This window comes from Vipera ursinii (genome assembly GCF_947247035.1).
Source record: "Vipera ursinii genome assembly, chromosome: 3".
NCBI lineage: Eukaryota > Metazoa > Chordata > Lepidosauria > Squamata > Viperidae > Vipera > Vipera ursinii.
The window spans coordinates 38,724,383-38,748,007 of record NC_139516.1 but is presented as its reverse complement, the minus strand read 5'-3'; the positions used below and the strand labels follow the sequence as shown (position 1 = coordinate 38,748,007).

At 37.8% G+C, this 23,625-nt stretch overlaps 1 protein-coding gene across 1 annotated transcript in view; it reads right to left on the bottom strand.

Annotated features, from left to right (window-relative positions):
* Positions 1–833: 833 nt before the first annotated feature.
* ST7L (suppression of tumorigenicity 7 like) overlaps positions 834–23,625 on the bottom strand; it is a 48,951-nt gene continuing 26,159 nt past the window's right edge. Inside the window, exons 13-15 of the mRNA XM_083357936.1 lie at positions 22,196–22,288; positions 16,246–16,385; positions 834–1,193 (exon numbers count right to left, since the gene is read on the bottom strand). Of these exons, the coding sequence (XP_083214062.1) occupies positions 1,098–1,193; positions 16,246–16,385; positions 22,196–22,288 (329 nt within the window). The 3' untranslated portion in view covers positions 834–1,097. The remainder of the gene's footprint in view (positions 1,194–16,245; positions 16,386–22,195; positions 22,289–23,625) is intronic.

The window sequence follows — 23,625 nt, the reverse complement described above, 5'->3', positions numbered from 1 at the left end:
TGGGCAATGGTTGGCTAAGAACTGCTACTTGCTTAGGCCAGTGAAATGGGGGAGATGGGACACATAGCAACTAATTAAACTTTTAATAAAATGACTAGGCTGCACAGGGTATGTATTTACTTATACTTAACACATGATCCTGTCCAAAGTATAATTTACATTCTTTCTTAACCTAAAGAACTAGGGGCATGCTTTCTATGTCACTCACTGTGCATGCCCTGTGGAACAGCATATTCCTGAGACATTGATGGCCCCAATACTAATGGCCTTGTGCAATGAATTATATAACTTGGCTTCAATTTGTTTGTGGCCTAGGCATGACATATGTGTGTGTGTGTGATTTTATTGTTAATTTTAATTTACTGTTTGCTACCCAGAATTAAATAAATCCAAGTTAACTGTAATTCAGATAATCTTCAGAAAACACAACATGTAGTGACCAGTTGGAAGATCCTCATAATTAAGAATGGTTCAGAACCAAGTTTCAGCAGAATTATCTTGCTTTCAAGACTAGCATTAGCAATGCATCTCTATGGTACTTCTTGGTCCCTTTTCTTCATCTTGCTGCCTTAGATCAGGAGAGAGAGAGTAAAGCAAGTGCAGGCTATAGTTCTTTCTTCTTGTTTTTTCTGTTAACTGCTCCCTTCCTTAGGAGTAAACAAGTGAACATGCAGCAACAGAAAGAAGCAGGAGACTTGATGTACTGGCAGTGGGCCCCCTACTGGGCCGTGCATCTTGGCAAGTGGTCAGTAACACAAGCCCTGCGGGTTAGATTCTTGGCTAATAAACATAAGTAAGCATATCTCCACTTCAGAAGGAAATTTCAACATAGAATCTATCAGATTTATTGCTTTCTGGAATTTCTGAGAGAGAAAGCAGTAGCCTTAAGTACAACAATCCTCTCTCCACCCATCCACCCACCCAGACATTGAATTGTGGATTTTAAATCTACAATATTTTAGGCTTACGAAAGAGTACAGAAAATGTTTAACAGCCTGTAAAACAAAGCTAAGTGAGTCTTCTTTCACACTCTTAGTTGCCAATGCTTTTGTAATCAAGAGGTGCTGATGTTAAAGTTCATGTGAACTGAGATGTGTTCAGATTTGGGTCAGCTGATGCCAGAGACCAGAAGGCATGAGGCGTTCAATCTTCTCCATCAAGAAGCTCAAAGGTGACAAAAGAGTTCCAAAAAACTGAAAGAAAGAAAAAGCTGTAATAAAAAATGGTGCTGAAGTTAAGAGAGCTCTTCAGATGTACGTTACCCCAAACTTCGGCCTCTGAAGAAAAAACAGGAAATATTTTCCAGCTTATATTAGACTTCACTGAGAATGGGAAATAGTCTAGGTATCACACCATAATAAACTTGGGACAGTGCCTGGCAGAGAAAAATTATCTCCTTTTCATTTTTTTTAAACAAAAGACTATAAATATTTGTGTAAAACTTAAAATTTTAGTTTGAAACATACAATCCAATAAATGTGGAGAAATGGAGCAGCTGGTACTTTAAAAATAAAGATTTAAAAATGATGAGACAAGCTCCCAAAATGTTCCAACAAACAGGAATATTTAATCAATGTTTACGGAGTAGTAGGATAAAAAATATTTTAAATACAGGTTTGTATGAAATTATGGCATATTCAGAATGTTAGGGTTGTTTCCCTTAAAGTAATTATATCAGTTTCATTACTTCAAAACTATCCTTATTAGACATAGACATTTCATGAAAGAGTAATAATAGTGATCTTGATTTTTAGCCTGTTAAAACTGTTATAAAAAAGCCAAGTAGTTTAAGAACGGTAGATTCTATGAATTTATTCAGCCATCATTTATTAATCTCATTTTTTCCAATCATGACTGCTGTCAGCAATCTGAGGCATTTAGTAGTTCATACATCATAAAATTAATCCAGAAAGTTAACATAGCAAAAAGTCACGCTAACATGGACATATTATCTGTAAGGCTTTGACGCAGAATTTTTTTTAAAAAAGCTGACCTTATAACGATTTCACGATACTATCAACATGCTACAACTCTTCATGTTTCAGAAATTATGCACCGAAATGAATAAAAAATTATCAACCTATGGATGCCATTCTTCTCTCACATCAATAAAATAAATTAACATAAAATTTATAAAGATACATGGAATTTATGGAGCTCTACTTCAGATGGTTTAAATATAGAATTGGTTCATTACACATTTTAAGCCATATACATTTCTTGTAGATAAGCAAAAGCTTCTAATGTTTATAAATCTAAGATGTTCAGCAGCTGTGGAACAGCTTAAGTCTTCAATGTCACTTAATGAGTCTTAACAAAACAGTAAAGATATTTATTCCAGTTCTAAAATCAGATCATACAATTAAAAGGGCTGGGTTTTTTTTGAGATTCAAGGATTACTATCTATTTTAGATCTAAATAGAATCCAGATTTTTAAAAGAGTATGTGTTGAACCAAACAGATTAAATGGCAATTGGGTGACAATTTAGTATAAAACCAATCTTATTTAAAAAGAACACTTTGAGGAAAACTTGAAATTTCTTTTCGGAAAACTATTTCATACATGTTATGGCAAGTGGAAAAAAAGAAATCAACACAATTCTGTAAGACTTAAAATTCTGTGACACTAAAGAAACTGAAGAGTTCCTCCTAGCACCAACAGACGGCAATACAAAATACTAATGCAGATTACGCTAGCTATGAATTGATTCCTTCTGATTCTCACCAGCATTAAAAACTTCCACAATAATAAAAGCCCTGGGATTACAACTGGTATAGCTATACCTATAGAAAATTCAGGAAGTAACTCTGGATGTTCCTGCAATGGAGTAGTTGAGAAACTTAGGAAAGCAAAAATTAGTAAAGCAACCACCTGTTTCCCCCCCCCCCCCAATTCTACACAGCAGTTTCAAGTGCAGCTTCTGAAACAAGCAAGGAGGTCTCAAGCAGGACATGTTTTTTTTACTATATAAAAAGAGGTATTTCAAGTGTACTTTATTCCAAGCATTTCCCAATGTGTATGGATGTGAGAGTGATCATGGCACTAGGATGATCCCTGCAAGAAACAATTCCAATACGACATGGAATAACACTCAAAAACAGAAATCAGTGTAAGGAAACACTCAGTTTAATAGGTTAGAAAAGATACTTTTCCCCCACTGCAAGCATTTTCTGCTGAAAGCCTCAGAATTCCTGGGCCCTTGGATCAAATGCGAGCTCAATTTAAATGTTATGGGATGGAAAACAGAGTCTACACAGCAATACAATTGTTCCAATGTACTTTTGTCTTTAGTTTTTCATTAGTTAAATTAGGCACAGTTATTTTGGTAGTTAAGTCTGACAGCCTGAAATGCTACAAGAAACGGATCCTAGAGTTTGATAATTACACATATAAAATCATTAGAACTGAGGCAGAAGTATTGTACATCTTTCCAAAGTTTACAACATGTAGCATTGGTATGCAAGAAAAACCATGCTGGCTTCTTAGAAAAATTGAAATAAAAGAATTGTAATGGAAATTAATCTGATATGTCATTAAATAGATATATCAGTCAAATGAATAAGTACAACAATCTGGAAATAAACTGTTGTTTTTTAATCTAAGATAACATTTTTAAAAATAAAATATAACAAACTGAATATTTATTAGTCTATAGTATCTTAAATTTTCTAAAATTATATTCTATTCAACTATTTTTTTAAAAAAAAGTTGGAAAGCAATACAACAAATTATTACATGATTATAATTTAAGTTAAGTAGGTAATAAACATCTTGGCATAATAGAATTCTATTTTGTTATATGCAGATGAGGCAGCCATTCTTCCAATCTTATTTATGGCACTTACAAAAGATCTTCAGGTCTTTTGGTTTCTATGATGCTGAAGAAAAGTTCATTCTAAATTAACTAAAGACCAAGTCTTCTCTAAAACAGTAGCACTTAATAAAATATAGCTCACGGATAAATGAATATGAAATACTACAAGCTAAAATTTTTGGATTTCTAGATGCTGTTTTATAGGCCTTCTGATTGGAGGGGAGTGAGGCATAGATTATGCATGCAATGAAGTTCATCCTGAAGTGTGTAGCTTTCATTCTCAGGTTCAGTTTTCAAAAATGGTGGCTTTTATATCCCCTCTATAATTAGAAAATTTCAAGCCAAGGCAGAATGTGGGCCTATATCCTCAAGAATTTTTCTCTCTTGGAGTTTGATCTAAGATGTTGAAGATCTTTAGGATCCCTTTTTGGTCCCAGTACCACTTTGAAGGTAGATCTCAATTCAATCAAAGCCTGAGCTTGAATACGTAAAATCAATCTTTGGCTTAAAGTAACATTCTTCCCTGAGGGCCCAAACCTACTGATGCTATTAGATAATTTTTACTCAACTTGGAAGACCACCTTGGAGGTAAAATTACAAAATATTGGCTTATCTATAACAGCTCTGCATTCTTTGGGTTTTTCCAAAGCTAAAGAAATTGCCAAATAGCAAATAATAGAGTTGCACAGAGATAGTGCTAGGAACTTTCTTTTTTAAGATGAGGGACTAAAATAAACCTTTTGCCCTGGCTAAATATTAAAACAATCTTGCTACTGCAAATTATTGTAGGGTCTTTGCCCTAGGATATTTTAGCATGTCTTCATCCTTCCTGGGAGATAATGTATTCATCTCAGAGGGAGGGTCTGTCCCTGTCATTTGGGATCAACTGAAACTATGAGCCATGTATTGCTGTGTTACTAATTTTATGAAGAAATTTGTCACTTGCATTTTACTTTATTTCCAAGCACATTCCCCAGTAGAATACATCCTACATTTAATTTCTTCTTGCAAATTGTAATAGTGATCTACCTTTAAAGTTGCCAAATTTTGTTTCAATTGGATTATTATTTAATACAATTGGATACTGAATGATTGGAACACAATAACCATTATTCAATCTAACCACAAACAAAATATGTAATCTGGCAATTGTATTCAAGTATCTGTTAGTTTTACCCTATATTATTTTATATTACTCCGAGTACGGTTTTTTGATAACATTGTAAAATATTTTTACAATTTAATGATTTAGTTTTAAATGTTTAATTTTAGCGTGTTAGTATTTTTCATACATTTTATTTTTTCTAATATAATTAGAAATTTTATGGATTTCTATATGAAATCTATATGCTCAATTTACAAATGTGCACAATTCTTCCAACTCTTTTTGGCGCAGTAGAATAAGGTAACAACGTGTAACCTCAACTTTTTACTTTTATAACATTTTATACTAAATATTTCTATAACAAATTCATCTAATCAGCAAGCCCTTATAATTATGAGTTTATTGGGTGAATGTACTTTAAAATGTACTCTTTCACTGAAGATAGAGGAACTAGATGCTAAGCTCCAAGCAATATAGTAGCACATCATATTTAATTCTTTAAAAAAAGGCAGTTAGGCAAATTGTATAAAACAGACATAAAAAGAACTGATTTTCAGGAGGAATGAAGAAAAAGATGGAGACACAATTCTCAGGCCATACATTTTGTACTTTCTGCTTTTATGGAAAAACATAGTCACATCTCATAGTACCAATCATCTGAATACTATTTAAAAGTGTGTGCATGGAAAAGGTCCCAATTCAGCTGAAATCAAGTTAGCATTAAAGACAAATTTGGACAAGTTTTAACTGAGCATAATTTTAATTTGTGAAAACAAAACAAGAAGTACCTACAAATAAATTACAGTGGTCAGTGAGCTGAAGTAGCATAATGCCTGAGAGTGACAGCAATTTAAATCTTGTATATACTGAAGACTGAACTATATTAAAGGCTGTGTAAGGATTAATTAGTTAATTTGAAGCTCTTTGCACACAAGAACACAACAAAAACAAATGTTTTACTTGATAAATCTTCAGATTACTTAATAATAACCTGAATAGGGTACAGGAACTGAAAAGCCCCCCCCCTCTCTCTCTCTCTCTCTCTCTCTCTCTATATATATATATATATATATATATACATATACATATACACACACACACACATATACCGGTATATATATATGTGTCTGTGTGTGTGTGTGTGTCTGTTAAGTATTTGTCAAGGCTTTTTGAATGCACCTTGCTAATTAACTCTTTCTTTCCTGCTTTGGCCTGACCCAAGGCTTATCCACAGGATATAATCAACTTATGACAGCTCATTATTTGTGTAAATTATTCAAATTGCTAATAAAGAATTTGGGAGGCTGAGATAATCATTTCGAACTTCTTATGTTCTCATCAGTCAGTCATACCCTTTTATCTGAGATTTGAAAAAGAGTTAATTGGCAAGGTGCATTCAAAAAGCCTTGACAAATACTTAACACATATTTCCCTTGCCTTCTAGCTAATAAAAGAGAGAAAGAACCTGTGGCTCAGGAAGTTAAAACAACTGCCTAATATATAATCAGCCCAAGTTCGAATCTCAGATAAAAGGGTATGACTGACTGATGAGAACATAAGAAGTTCAAAATGATCATCTCAGCCTCCCAAATTCTTTATTAGCAATTTGAATAATTTACACACACACACACACACACACACACACACACACACACAAATATATATATATATATATATATATATATATATATATATATATATATATATGTATATATATATATATATATATATATATTATAAACACACACACACACTCTCACTCATCTCTTCACACTAGGTTTTAAAAAGTGCATTAGAACAGCCAGCCATTTGAAGTATGCTGCACAAAATAAAATTCCTTGGTGTTTAAGAGTCATATTATACTATACTAACACTGAAATCCAAACACAATTATATTTTTCTAATTTGTGATGTGGGTAAAATCTTTATAAAGTAAACCAAAGGAACAATGTCACTGAAAGCTACATTTATCAATCAAAGCAAATTTACAGTTTTATAATTGATTTCTCTCATGAACCTGTGGCTTATACCAACCCTAAAACTGCTCAAAATAATGGATTTTACTTCTTAGTCTTGACTTTAATTGACTGCAAATTTCATAGGATAAAAGAAATCCATTTCCCTTAGCATTCAAGACTAGGGATGGTTCTTAAAATTAAACGTAAGCAAATGCAAGTTATCAACAGGAAAATGTTCCATACCTTGGAAACAGTCATCAATAACTGTTTTGCATTGCTTCGTAATAAAGCTACCCCTGTTACTTCAGCTCTTAGGAAGTACCATCTAAGATGAAAGGAGAAAGATATCAGATGGTCCTTAACTGTTTCATCCTACTTGCATCTATAATAAGGCTACATTAAGATGAAGACTGTTGTACAAAGACAGTATTCCATGTATAGATTTTCATAGCATATAAATCTACTGCAGATTCACTTGTTTTGTAATACAGAACTCTAAGACACACTACTGGTTTTTCCCTCTTCATATTAAACAACCATGCAGTTCAGTTATAGTAACCCTACTTCCCAGTGGGGCATCCAAAGCTTCTGGAAGGCAGAACTTCAAAATCTAAAGCCCTTTCCAGCTGAAACAAAAGTTGGCCAACATTTCTGTACCCCACTGGACTCCATTCAGTTCCACTGAGCAACTCTGCCAAATCTGGGCTATTTGCTGTCATATTCCATTGTGCATACACTACAGCTATTAAAAGATTCTCTGTGGGTTCTGGCTTCTCAACAAGTTTTTGCAGTTTGGCTACAGTTTTGTCTGGCAATCTGACTGTATAGGAAACAAAGGAAATATGACCCAGTAAAAACATTGAAACCATTGCTATTCCACTAAATAAATATTATTAAATTTTGTTCTTTTATAAGATTATACACCATAACGGTACTGATTAGCTAACTGAGATTATCTAATATGTCCACTTAAAATGTTTTTAAACTAAGAGACATAGTGGCAACTGTTTTAATACAATTTGTATTCATGAGCAACTTGGAACAGACTGAGTATGTACCAACCTTTAAAATTTAGAAACAGAGACAAAATCTTATGAGTTTCTTTCACACACAACCTTGAGGGAAATTGTGTCTGCAATGATCAAATTGTTCTAGCATACATACCATTGAATTCAAATTCCCTGTCAGCCATGAATCTATAGTGATGTCTCAAAGTTTATGAACTCTCTTGAATTTTCAATATTTTTGTATAAATATAGCCTAAACCAGGGGTCGGCAACCGGAAAAAGGAAAAGAGCCACTCAGAACCGGTTCCATCACACAAACAAAAAAGTGGGAGCCGCAAAAAGTGCGTGCGCGTGCGTCCACTCACGTGCATGCGCAAAAAAGATTTTGCGCATGCGCAAAATGGGAGGCACCTGCACGGCGACAGGTCTCCCCTTTGGAGAGGTGCGCGCCATCCCGTCTGGAGACCTGCCGCGTTCGTCAAACGGGGCCAGGCCGGCGTGCGCAGGGGGAGGGGGCGACGGGGGTTTTTGTCCTAAGAACAGCGGCTTTTAAAAGTGGGAGGGTTGGAGCGACGCGGGCAGGTCCGGAGAGGCGGGGGACGAAGCCCTGCTTGCCTGGAGGGGGGGCAGAGAAGTGAGTTGCTGCAGCCCACCTTGGGCGGCTCCCGCCCTCTGTTCAGGCGCCAGCATCCCAAAGAAGCCTGGCCAGGAAGCCCGCCCCCTGCCCGCTTTTCTGGAGGGGGGCAGAAGGAGGGAGCACGTCCCTCCCTTCTTTGTCTGCTTCGCGGCTGCCCTGTGGGAGGGGAACACCTCGCGTGCCCAGTCTGGCCCCTGGCCCCGGCGCAGGGGGCGAGAGAGGCGGCGTTTGGGCCGGGCCAGAGGACGAAGCCGGACCGTGCGAGCTGTGCTCCCCCCTCCCTCCGAGCAGAAACCCGGTCCTTGCCGCTCCCGAGGATCTGCGAGGCTGGGGGAGCCGCCCTTCCCCTCGTTTGCCCCGGCGGACACTCCTGGCGCTGCTGCTAATGGGTGCGATTCCAGCCGGAGACATCAGAAAGCCGCTGCCGTCCCGTTTGCACAGCTGCCGTGTTCGTCAATGTTTGACGAAAGCGGCAGGTCTCCGGACGGGATGGCGGCGGTTTGGTGAGTGCGCACGCACCTCTCCCAAGCCGCTGCCATCCCGTTTGCACAGCGGCCGTGTTCGACAATGTTTGACGAACGCAACAGGTCTCGGGACGGGATGGCTTGGAGAGGTGCGCGCGCACTCTCCAAACCGCCGCCATCCCGTTTGCACAGCTGCCATTTTCGTCAATGTTTGATGAACGCGGCAGGTCTCCGGACGGGACGGGACGGTTTGGAAAGCTACGCGTGCACTCTCCAAACCGCCGCCATCCCGTTTGCACAGCTGCCGTGTTCATCAATGTTTGACGAACGCGGCAGGTCTCCGGACGGGATGGCGGCGGTTTGGCGAGTGCACGCGCACCTTTCCCAAGCCGCCGCCATCCCGTTTGCACAGCTGCCATGTTCATCAATGTTTGATGAACGCGGCAGGTCTCCGGACGGGACGGGACAGCTTGGAGAGGTGTGCACGCACTCTCCAAACCGCCGCCATCCCGTTTGCACAGCTGCCATGTTCGTCAATGTTTGACGAACGCGGCAGGTCTCCGGACGGGATGGCGGTGGTTTGGCGAGTGTGCGCGCACCTCTCCCAAGCCGCCGCCATCTGTCGGCAGGTCTCCGGACGGCGGCGGCTTGGGAGAGGTGCGCGCGCACTCTCCAAACCGCCGCCATCCCGTTTGCACAGCTGCCGTGTTCGTCAATGTTTGACGAACGCGGCAGGTCTGCGGACGGGACGGCGGCGGCTTGGAGAGGTGCGCGCACACCTCCGCCCTTCGGAAAGGTGCGCGTGCACCTCTCAGAATGGGCGGTGCCACTCTCCATTTGGAGAGGTGTGCGCGCACCAATGCCTGTTCGAAGAGGTGCACGCGCACCGGGCGGCTGGGAGCCGCAGGAGATGGCTCAAAGAGCCGCATGCAGCTCCGGAGCCGCAGGTTGCCGACCCATGGCCTAAACCATGTAATTAAACAAAAGTCAAAAACATACTTGTTCATTTATTTATTAAAGAAAATGATCCAAGCTACACATTTAAGTGTGGCAAAAGTATGCGAGCCATACAACCAACAAATGGTTAAAGCAGAAGAAAGTTAATGTTTGGGAGTGGTCAAGTCAAAGTCCTGACCTTAATTTTAGAAATTAAATCCTTGTGGAAGTACCTGAAGCAAGCAGTTTGTATCAGGAAGCCAACCAAGATTTCTTAATTGAAGCTGTTCTGTAAGGAGGAATGGGCTAACATTTAGAACTGATTATCAGTTGTCAGAAATGTTTAGTTGCAGCCCAGGGGGTCACGTCAGTTACTGAAAGCAAAGGTCCACATACTTTTGCCACACACAATTATTCAGTTTTGGATCATTTTCCTCAATAAAACAATGAACAAGTATAATGTCTTTGTTTAATTAGGCTTTATTTATTTAATTTTAGGACATGTGGACAACAGATCATGTTTTAGGTCATATTTAGACAGAAATATTGAAAATTCAAAACAGTTCACAAACATTCTAGTACACTGGGAATTAGGTTGGTGGCTAAAAGCCACATTTCATTTCTTGGAAAATGGGCAGCAATCAAATTCATCACATTCAACCAGAACAGTTTTTATCTAATAATTGGGGGGCGCGCAAGCTCACTTTTATGAATTATAAAGTCTATTTAATGTCCAGGTCAATAGCCAAATAATCTGGAATCCATATTAAATCTGTTTTATATGAAACACAGGCCATAGCATGAAAATAAATAAGGAAGCAAAAAAAAAAGGCTGAGCAAGGTACGGGATGTCCCAAGGGGGACAATTACAGTGCAGGGTTTTTGTTTGTTTTTATGATTTTTGTTTATTAGTTTTATGGTTGTTGTAAGCCACTATGTTTTTGCTTAAGCAGAGTTGCTTAAGATGGGTGGCCCTATACATTTTATTTATTTACAAATCAATCAATCAATCAATCAATCAATCAATCAATCTCATGGTTGTCTTAATATTTAATTTCGCTTCAGAGATTAAAAATGTCTAGCTGGATCTTTTTAAATAACTCCCAGTGTGTGTTAAAAGTTCAACATAGCTCCAACAACAGTTATTCAACTGCTCAAGATCTTCTACATTTAAAATGCGTAAAGACAAAACCAACCTTAACCTTTTAGAAGATTGGAAAATGAATGCATTCATTCTATAACATCAGGGTAAACAGAATTATGTGAAGCCTAGTAACGCACTATACCAAAAGGAACACCTTTTTAGCACACCTCTTACAAATAGCAGTGCCTTTGGGGCACATTTCAAAGATTTGATCTAAAACACTAAGTCCATAAACTAATTTTTGCACCATCACAAAAGTTAATTATCAACAGACCATACTTTTGTGACTGAAAAAGGCAGTTCAGACACACAGTACACCAACTGCTGTGATTCTAGGTCTCCTCATAGCCTCAAAATAGCCATAATACAGACATGTCAAACACAAGGCGCAGGGGCCAGATCCGGCCCGCAAAGTGGTTTCATGTGGCCCGCAAAGCCATCCTGGAAACAGTGAGGGAACGGCCCCCACTACCTTGGCCCTGGCCCAGAGACCCTCCTCCTGCCAGAGACCCTCAGATCTGTCCCACTCCTGCCCAGGCCCCCATAGGCACCCTTGATACGAACGATGTAGAGCTGGCCATGCCCACCCAGTAGGCCATATGCACTCTAGCCATGCCCACCCAGTAGGCCATGCCCACCCTGGCCATACCCACTCGGCCCCTTAAGGGCAACCGCAATACTGATGTGGCCCTCAATGAAATTGAGTTTGACACCCCTGCCATAATACTTTCCCAAGACAGTGCACCATTTTAACTGGCATTAAAGAGACTTAAAAGCACAGGATTATTTTAAGATAGGTGCAACCTATGTATTTTAACTGACATCCAAATTATGAAATGACATGAGAAAATTAGATAAAATGCCAATTTAAGATTTTATTCCAGTTAAATAATGTTAACCTCATGGATATGTCTATATATTTTTAAGAGTCTTGCTAAAAGACAAGATTATTAAGACTCTCCAATACCTATTCAATATACCACCCATGATATTCCATTATTTTTTCCATTCCACTTAATTTCTTCCACCCAAAACAATCAATATCTAGCGGCAAAGTGATACAATAGGTTATGACTGGGTTATTTTAATGTTTACTGATTTTGAATAGAACTTGAAGGGACCTTGAAGGTCTTCTAGTCCAGCCCTCTGCTCAAGCAGGAGAACCTATACCATCTCAGATAAGTCACTGTCTAGTCTCTTTTTAAAAATCTCCGGTGATGGAGTGCCAATTTCTGGGGGCAACCTATTCCACTGTTTAATTGTCCTCACTGTCAGGAAGTTTCTCTTTAATTCCAGGTCGCTTCTCTCTTTGATCAGTTTCCACCCAGTTTCTTATCCTGCCCTCTGGTGCTTCGGTGAATAACATTACCCCCTCTTCTTTGTGGCAGCCCCTCAAATACTGGACTACTGCTATCATGTCTCCCCTATTTCTTTAGACTAGCCAAACCCAAGTCCTGCAGCCATTCTTCATATGTTTTAGACTCCAGGCCTTTGATCATCTTAGTTGCTCTTCTCTGAATTTTTTCCAAACTCTCAACATCTTTTTTGTGATATGGTGACCAAGATTGGCTGCAGTATTCCAGGTGTGGTCTTACTAGGGTTTATAAAGTGGTACTAATACCTCTCGTGATCTTGATTCTATGCCTCTGTTTATACAACCTAGGATTGTATTAGCTTTTTTGGCTGCTACTGCACACTGCTGGCTCATGGTTAAGTGTCCAGTAGAACTCCAAGGTCCCTCTCACAGTTGCTGTTTTTAAGCCAGATATTGCCCAATCTGTACTTGTACCTTTGATTTTTCCTACCTAAATGCAAAATTTTGCTTTCCTCCACAGTGAAACTCATTTTGTTGGATAGGGCCCATTGTTCAAATTTGTCCAGATCTTTTGGTATCCTCAGTTTGTCTTCTGGGCTGTTGGCTACTCCTGCCAGTTTGGCATCATCTGCAAATTTGATGAGTTCCCCCGCCCTTTTTTTTTGCTAAATATATTTTTTCTATAAAACACTAGAATTTAGTAAATATTTTGTTAAAGATACACAGAATCACATTAAGATGCATTTCTTATAGCTTCAGTGATGTAATTTATTTTATATAGATCCACTAATCATGAGAAATAATTGTATCCATAGCCTTATCAGACTTAGTATTTTTAAACTGTAATTACCCTTACTTCTGAATAGACAATAAAAAGCCTACACTGTATCAATTAACCCAGAATTAAATATTTTTAAGTGTAAAAGTAAAGGTTTCCCCTGTCCAGTCATGTCAGAGGGGAAGGCGTGCTCATCTCCATTTCTTAGCTGAAGTAGCCAGCTTGTCCAAAGACATTTTCATGGTCATATGGCCAGCATAATTATATGCTGAGGCCCATAGAATGCTGTTACCTTCCGACCAAAGCGGTACCTATTTTTCTATTCGCATTTTCATGCTTTCAAATTGCTAGATGGGCAGGATCTGAGGCAAGTAAGGGAAGCTCAGAGTCCTTTTCTTTCATACAGGTGGTGGTGATTAAGTAATTATAAATAATAGAGTATGTTCTTTTCTCAGAAATGTTAAATGTTTAGATAACAACAAAAGTCATTACTTCAATGACAGCAGTACTAATCACACATGATTTTCCAATTCCAGAGCAAGACTCCAGTGTCAGAGTGAGCAGGACAAATGAATTAAATCAGTTTACATGTTAAAAATGAAAGCTGCAATCCTAAAATTCATCCAGAAGTTAACTGCTTTTAATTCTAAATCTGTATGCATAGGACCTCATTGAATCATTTTTCTTTACTGAAAACTAATTTAAAGAAGGGGAAAGAAGATGACTAATTCCCTCCCATTTTATAACAAATCACTTTGTTATAATTATAAAAAACATGGGAAATGATAAAACTGAAATTAAATAGAAATTTCAAAGAGGCCTTCCTGCTGTCTCTTTTGCCAGTTCAAACATTGTTCAGTGATGTTTTAAGCATCAATTTCACTGAAAAAGCTTGTTTAACAAGTAGAACTTTGAATGTCATTCACATATAAAATAAGCTATCTAAAAGCAAACATAAATCACTTCAAGCTTCAAGCTTTCTATACTAATAATTATCATTATTAGTATAGAACCCAGATTGTTGGGGGCAATAAGCTGACTTTGTAATAATGCCGCTTGGGGTGTGTGTGAAAGCCCTAATAAGCAGGTATATACATAGAATGAAGGCTACTGCTAAGCTTGTAAGCCGCCCTGAGTCTTCGGAGAAGGGCGGGATATAAATGGAATTAAAATACCGTAAATGAATAAATAAAATATGCTATTTGTTAAAAGTACTGAATGTACCCATCCATTAATTTAATGGATGAACATAATACTGAACTAATTTTTAAAGTTGGGGGCGCCCTCTGGAGCAGACTTGTGGAAGAACACACAAGTGGAAGAAAGCAAATAAGCAATTATTTGTTGCTTAATGTAACATTTTATCTTATTTTACGATTTGACTGATACATCTTTTTGCTCTTTCTTCCCATCAACAAATCAACATTTTCCTACAATAATTTTTAAATTTGGTGCTAACTAGATTTATTTATCATACAAACGTATATTAGCAATGACTAATTAAAATAAAATACTGATTACATGAGACTTTGATTCATAAACTAGCACTTCTGTTCAGTTTCAACACTTTATTCATTACATTATCTGACTACTTGCTGAGGGACCCATTCTTTCTTTCTTTTTTAGCTTATATCTCCACCTAGTTCCTTTTTGTTAATTTTATGTTTTATTTTATGGTACCATTTACTAATATGAAATTCTTCAATTTGTATGATAATTAAAGTATGCTTAGGGGGTGAATTTTTAATAAAAACTACCATTTAATGTCATCAAAACCCATCATGGAACAGAAACTAAACACTACTAGAGTGAATTGTATATTATTTTACTAACAATAATATGTACTATTTTAGATTCAAGTTGGTGCCATAAAATGGATATCATGAAAGATAATTTTGAATTTTATTAAAGGGAAATAACTCGAGGACAAGTCCAAGTCTATCAATATAATCTAAGGACATAACATTTATTATTAGATACTTACAACAATATTTTCTTGTTTCTTTTAAATTAAAGTGATTTTCCTGCCACCAGATTCAAGATTATGCAGGATGTTCATAGTTCGGAATACTAATTCTATTTTCCTAGTTAGTTCAATCCTTTTTTGGGGGGCTCTTATTTAAAAACTCATTGAAGTCCACTATTTCTCACTGGTTTGGATATAGTTGGGACAGCAGTTTTACAATAATAGAAAACGATAAAGTTTGGTAAAAAGTATTTAGAAATTAAATATAAATGAAACTCTGAATCTACCAAAAAGTTGAGTCTAAAGCGATGCAATGAGTTGGAGTTGGATGACAGGTGAAACAAATTCTCTTTTTCTCTCTTCAAGTTAACAAGTGTCAAGATTACCAACAGAACACGAAACGGTACATAATTTCAGATTTAACCAATTGTACAAACAATTTGAATTTTATTTCCAAATTTCAATAAATATATATTCTGAAAATACAAGTAAAAAATAGAAAAATTCTGCATGGTTCCAACTTCACTATATCGATCAGTCTATTACATTATATTGTACTTGGGGAAGATGAAAAGACTTGCAGATAGACTTGAATTTGTGGTAATAACATCTAGGTCATAGCACTATATTACAAATTCCATTCAGTTCCCCCCAAAAGTTTATTTAGTAGGCAATGAATGTCAAGGAGAAAAAGATACAATTATTTATTATAATATATTTGTCTAATAACAGGAAGGGATACTGATGGAAAGTTTCTTCTTGCCCAGAGAGCTTACAGTCTAAATATTTTCATGCTGACGAAGTAAACATTATTAACAAATCCTAAGTTACAAAAACTTTATTTGAAATGGCATAAGCTTCCCAACTTTAAAATTCAAAAATTGTGACACATTAAACACTGCTTAATTTAAGACGGCCTAAATGAACCTTAATATTTTTATCTGATCTTTAATAAATCTTTCTTTAAAAGGGAGGTGAGCAACCACAATCAATGCTGAATCAGATTTTTAGATGTCTGTAGCTCTGAGTAAAGGTCTGCAGCTGAAGTTCTCAATTTCATTCAATTTCTGCATGCCTCACAAACATCTTAAGTAAACCCTGGAGTAGAGACAATACTTACAGCTTTAGCAAAAATGACCATGAGTTCAGGAAACTGATGTGTGAGGAGGGCTAACATTGCTGTGAAAGAACATAGCCCTGCTGTAAAATGGATGAAAAAAGGAAGATCTTTCTGGGGATACACAGATACATCATGAAATGCTGAAATAAATAAATAAATAAAGAAAACCAATTATTTGATGAATTAGAAATTTAAAATGATTTTATGTTACCATATTTTTTTTCGCTAAATCATACTGGAGCCTTTTCTACTATAACGACAAGTATAATTGTATTCTTAAATTTCATTTTAAATAAACATAGGAATTAAAGACCAACCATTGTTGGTAAAGTTTGGTCTAAATAAAGATTTCTAAAGGGGTTGGTTAAGAGCAGGAATAAATTTTATCAGTCAAACTGCATAAAGTCAACAAGCTGAAAGAGGGCTCTAAAAAAAGGTTGTGAGTATCCTTTCTACCTTTCCTAAACTTTTTCTAAATTACACATGAAGAACATGCCAGGGCAGTTTAAATATTTGTAAAATATTTCAATTGCTATGACTATATATTGTGTCAATGCAGCTATCTACTGAGTTAGAAAAAACAGTTATACGGTAATATTATCATGTTATAAATAATACCTATCCTTCATTTATTTTCTTATTTTTAATACTGATTTTTATTTTATTTTTATAGCTTTAAACTCTAATTGCATTGCAATTCATTTAATGTTTATTATTAAAGTTGAATTTAATACAGTAACTAGATGTTAAAATTGGGTTTTAATGTCACAATTATACTTTATTTTATTTATATATGTTGTTCCGAGATCTTCAGTTCAAAAGTGATTTAAAAATCACCAGGTTTTTCTTTTATATTATTACAGATGGAAGTCAGTATAAATTTCTGAACTTCTTTTTTAAGTCTCTCTACTTTAAACTAACAATAATTTTGTATCTTATATTATTCCATCCAAATAGAGATTTCCAATACATTTTTTAAAAAAAAGAATCTTTCTTTTTCAGGTAAAAATGTAAGCAGTACTAATATTACATTTTTAATTAATATATTGTTTATTAAAAAATGAATAGGCTACTGCAAGTAACATAAAACTGCTCTGTCAGTCTGATCTAATTTTATAATGCATTGTAGCTCCATTGAGCAGACTCTTGCATTGGTAATCATCTACCTTTGAGAAGAAGAGACTACAAAATAGAAGTTTTGTTCGGCAACAGTCCATCTATTTGTTTGTTTGTTTATGAAATTTATAAGGGTATCTAACTCAAACAATGTGACCCTAAGCTTATAGCATAAAAATCAAACAATAAACCAAAGAACCACTATCCCCCATAACATTAAATACGTACAATATGTCAATACAAAATATAAAACATACAAAATATGAATACAAAATATAAAATGCTCAAACAACGTAACAAAACAGCCAAAAAGATATTCCAATTCAAGTGGACTTAATAGTTTTCCTAAAGGGAGCAGAGCTGGTGCCTGTTGAATATGGTCTTTGTGTCTCTGGGGTGTGTGTGTGTGTGTGTGTGTGTGTGTGTGTGTGTGTGTGTGTGCGCGCGTGCGCGCATGAGTAGATCATTAATCTGAAAACTCCCTAACATTTAATCTTGGCATTGAAACATATTATGTTTAAATACAAAGCTGATCATAAATAAAATGAGCAGGAATGCATGAGTTACTGTGTTGAAATGTCTGCATGCATAGGAGTATAATTGTAATGGAAGCTTACTTAGAATTATCCACTAGCCAAAGTATTCCTTGTGCAATATCCTGCATGAGTGAGAAATGAGTAATTTAAAGCAGTCTGGGGAACATTTTAATTAATTTTTAAGTACAGCTTTTTAAGATTTAATCTTTACCAAATAACATCTTTCTATGGCAGATGTGTTCCTTGGCTTTAGTTATAAGCATTCCTTATACTTTATTTAAAAAAACAAGACTGCCTAAGTTACCATTTCATAGAACTTCAACACCAACTACTATGAAACAATGCTTTATAATGCTTTACATTATGTGAAAACTTTACACCTTTGGCAACAGAAAAATTAGTAACATACTTTCACACTGCCTAACACCATCAGTCAATCTTTACAAACCTAGCAAGGGTTTAAATTCATGTTTATGATAAACTGGAATAGAACCACAGTGCTGCAAACAAACAATATGCATTTTAGGAATTATATGTAAGAACTTTTTAAGGATATTATCTTCAAATCCATTATCAACTAACTTGCCTAGCAATGGAAATTCTGATCCCAATTGGGGTCATTAGTCAAGGACTACTTAACTGAACAGCATAATGGCACTATAGTTAGCATGAAATACTGCATATAGTATTTGTATAAAGAGGGTAACCGTCTAATTTTTATGTGATTAAAAAGGATTATGTAAAATCTATAGTTGACAAAACTGTGAGGAGTGGAGTCAATATCTACTATTCATGGTTCCATTTCTTCCTTTCATACATTCCTCATTGTTTGCTTAGTTCCAGGATAGTACATTATGTATTGCTTGTAAGATTCAAAATATTGTAAGACTCAAAAGAAAGACATGGACTTACATAACCTTAAATTATATTACTGAGTAAATTGTCTATGGAGGATACAGAACACTAATTATAGAAGGAATAAGTTTAGCCAATGGACTTCATAGGTGCATATGGTATAAAGCAGACAAGTCAAACTCGCAACATCATGTGATGTCGCACAACGTATTGGAGCTTTTTCCCCATTGCCAGCAATAGGGTGGTCGCAGTTTCCTGGTGATGCATCCAGCCCGTGGGCCAAAAGTTTGACACCCCTGGTATAAAGGAATAAAGAACTGAATTTGAAGAGACATATTTTAACATAATTGTTGAAAATGTGGAATCTTCTAAAAACAAGAAAAGGTCCAGTGATCTTTGTGCTTGAAGTAAAGTATATGAAAAAGAGAGTTGGAAATGTCAGAAAAACATAGAAATAAGTTGAAATAAGTGAGAAGGGGTTGCTAAAGAAATGGATGCAGTAAAACAAAAAAGAACAAGAAATAGGCAGTCAATGAATGTGCATACAAAAGTGACTGACTTATACAAAATAAGTATGCTGAGATGGCATGGTCACAAGAAGGAATACAGAGAGAGAGAGAGAGAGAGAGAGAGAGAGAGAGAGAGAGAGAGAGAGAGAGGGGAATGAATTGCAATCTCTCTCTCTCTCTCTCTGTGTGTGTGTGTGTCTGTGTCTGTGTCTGTGTGTAATAGAGAGGAAAGGACAAAGAAAGTCATAGCTGGATGGATTTAGCAAGGTGTTCTGAAAGAAAAATATAAGAATTTAAGGAGGGAAAGGCAATATAAGCAGCAGCATGTTGAAATCAAGGATGGTTTGAAATGATAAAGGTATAAGCCGCCCTGAGTCTTCGGAGAAGGGCGGGATATAAATGTAATAAAAGATAAAATAAAATAAAATAAATAATGAGCTATGTTGGTATTTAACAGATTAATTTTAGTTTAATTTTATTTTTTATTATCTCCTATCTCCAACTCTTTTAGTTATTACTTTTTATTTCCTTCTTGCCTCTCAAAAAATGGGGATAGAATCTTTGTATATCATTCTATACTATTCATGTGTGTTTAGATTGTCAGTAGAAGCTAACTGAAAATGCCTTGCTATTAACCCAGATCCTTTAAAACAGGAGTGTCAAACTCATTTTCATTGAGGGCCGCATCAGCATTGTGGTGCCCTCAGGGGGGCCAGGTGGGAATGGCTCATTGGGTGGGCATGGCAGTGGTGGTCATGGCTGACTCGGGGGGCTTGGACACTTCAATGTTGCTCATGGGGGGCACCTGTGGGTTAGGGGAGGTGGGGCAAGGTGAGGCAAGAGCCGGGACAGCTGCTGCCTGACACCATCAGCCCCCACACCCAGAGGCCAGCAAGTGCATGGGAACCGAAGGTGTCCATCAGCAGCCACAGCCTGCTGGCCCCTCAACCGGTGCACTCTGAGGCTCTGCAGCCTGCTGCAAATACTGGGCCAGCCCTCCAGCAGCAGGTGGAGTAGGGGAAAAAAAGTAGGAGACGTGGAGGGACGCTGGATGCGCCTACTCTGTCCCATATGTTTTTGCTTGTGGTTGGAGAGCAGGTCGCTGCTGGTCATCTCCTCTTGCCCTTGGCCTGCGTGTGGAGCCTGTTCCACAGCAGCTCATGCAGGTCCATTAGGCTGTTGCTGTTGCCCAGAGCAGCAGGCCCGCCCAGTACGAAGGCGAGGTGGCTGGATAGGAAGCTCAAGTAGAGGTGGTAAAGCAGGGGTGTCAAACTCAATTTCATTGAGGGCCGCATCAGCATTGCGGTTGCCCTTAGGGGGCTGGGTGGGTATGGCCTACTGGGTGGGCGTGGCCTACTGGGTGGGTGTGGCCAGCTCTACATCATTCGCATCAAGGGTGCCTATGGGGGCCTGGGCAGGAGTGGGACACATCTGAGGGTCTCTGGCAGAAGGAGGGTCTCTGGGCCAGGGCCAAGGCAGTGGGGGCCATTCCCTCACTGTTTTCAGGATGGCTTCACGGGCCACGTGAAACCACTTCGCGGGCCGGATCCGGCCCCGGGGCCTTGTGTTTGACATGTCTGTGCTAGAGCATGCCCAAGCCCAGCAAAGAAAAGGCCACCCCAAGCAAGAAAAGCCATCACCCATCAGTGCCATGGCACCCAGTCCCAGTCAGGATTGCCTGCCTTCCCATCTCTGCTAGGCCTGGGCAGCCATAGTGCTGATGGAGATCTAGCTTTCCCCACTCGGGGTGGCCTTTTGCCTGCTGGCCCTGGGCGTGCTCTAGTCGGGGCTTCCTAGCTGACCGCTTCACGTCCTACGTGCTGGGCAGGCTTACAGCTCTGGGCGGCAGCCTAATGGACCTCCGTGAGTAGCTGGCAACTACTGAGGCGAGCGAGGGGAATGTTCTCCACCCGCGGGCCAAGGGCAAGACCTGTGAGAGGGCTGAGATGACCAGTGGCGATGTGCTCTCCAACCAAAAAGAGATGGGACGGAGTAGGCGTGTCCGGTGGTCTGCATCACATGCTCCGACTCCACGTGCTGCCACTGCAGCACTGCCACTGCAGCACTGCCACTGGACGGCTGGCCCAGGATTTACAGCAGGCTACGCAGCCCCTGCTGCCGGACACCGTTGGCCTCTGCACGCTCACCACCTCCTGTGTGTGTGCCTTGTGGGCCGCCAGGCTGGGTAGGTCGGGGCCAGGGCAGCGAGGGCAACTCACCCACTGTCTCCATGCCAAACAGTCAATCGCGGGCTGTATCTCACCCGCAGACCTTGTTGTTTGACATGTCTGCTTTAAAATAATCAAACCCACAAGATCACTGATAAATTTGCAATTCCTATAGTTTGAAAACTTTGTTCAATAAATGCTTGTTCTGATCCAAGGATATGAAAACAAGCAATACATAATGTAATTCCCTTGAACTAAGCTATCAATCAAGAATATATCAAAGGAGAGTTCTTTTATTCTGTTCAGCTGAAACAAAAAGAGGACTTCAAATATGCAGAACATTTATCGCATAATACTCTTACATCTTGGAAATAAAGGAATATTGAAAGTTACTCTCATGTATTATTTTACAAGTTGTTGGACTCCAAATGCTATTAGTATACAATTCTAACTTTTCTGATGACTGATTATTCAAGCCATTGCTAATGGAAGTCAGAAGATCAAGAACAGCTTAAGGAACTAAGGTTCCACACCATTCTTTATAAAGTAAAATTTTCAATATAGAAAATGTAGAAAGGGAGCTGCACATTGCAAATTCAACATAAAGAAAGATTATACTATAGCAGATCAATGCTATCCTTCCTCAGTCACATTTAAAACTAACAATATTTAAACCTGCTGAAATATTGAATGTGTTTGCATAGAAATACAGTATACAAATGCTACACCTTAGATAAAGAAAAAATGTATGAAAAAACCCACTTACTTGGTAATAACTCTCTGTCTGCTGTCTCTGTGCAACTGGGATAGGGATAAAATAGATGTCCCTTTTCTAACGGATATGGAATCATTCTAAATGCTGAAAAAGAGGTAAAAATAATGATTGGCATCAGATCATGGAAAACTGCTTTATAATTTCTACAAATTCATATATAGGACCTTGGTAAAGTTTTTTCTCAGTGTAAAGTCTGTAAAAAGGTTACAAGGATAAGAAACTTGTCCATGAGAATTTTGAAAATAATCCCAATATAAAATACAGTGAGATTTGACTAGCAGCCATAAAAACACAAATGAGGGTTTCAAAATAGATATAACAGGAAAACATGCTTAGGTTTTCTTGAACAAACCTGCAATCAAGATGCTTCTGACCTCTTTAATTTCAACACCTGCCTTCACAGTGACATGCAAGTGGGGGAGGAAGCCTCAAAATACCTTACAAACTATATTGTGTTACTTTGATATACAGCAGGCACGTCAAACTCGCGACGTATCAGAACTTTTTCCCATTGCCAAAAATGGGATGGGCGCGGTTTCTCTGTGACGCTCCGGCCCGCGGGCCGGCAGTTTGACACCCCTGATACAGAGGCTTTGCCTTCTATATAGCCTAATGATGAATTAAGCACTCTATTCCACTTAGAAAAGCTTTGTTGGATGACATGGTATAAACACAGCAATAACTTGCTATGCAACTATTTTGAAAAAGTATGCCACAGTGGGATGGTAAAAAATGATTTCTGTGTTTCTACATACTAGATTTTGCCACAATTTAAAAGTGAGAATTTCAAAGACTGTCTGGAAATTGTTAGTGAAATAATGTTAAAATTAAGTTTCTGATTCTATTCTACACAGTTTATTTACAAAAATAATCATCTCCAGAAATCAGCATTTTCCTCTAAGTGTTCTGAAAACAATAGGATGTAGTCAAAAATATATTATCAAACATGGCTGCTTGTGATCTAAGATTTCTAAGATTTCTTATAATCCATCTTTTTCTAGATTTCTAACAAGTCTACAATGAAAATAAGTTTGAATTAAGTTTCTCATTAAAAAAAGATTACATTCAATGAAATTTGGGGAGTTTAAAAATGTCATTTTATTTAAATGCATTTTATTTAGAAGCTTTGAAAATAGAAATGTGGAAAAGCAGACTAATAAGTATCTGTTCAAAAGAGAAATATGGTGAGTGAAGAGACATTTATAAATACTTATTTTCCTTAGGGAAAAAAAAACTTCTAAAGCTGACATCAATTCCGACTAAGGTTTGTAATGCAAACTCTAATTTACTATCAAGCTGTCATTTACTATAAGCCACCAACAGATTATGGCTTTAAAGTGTAGTCTACCACCATTAAAACAAATTGATCCATTCAAAGATCCTGCTATAATGTGTCAGAGTACACTTTATTGTATTAAGTT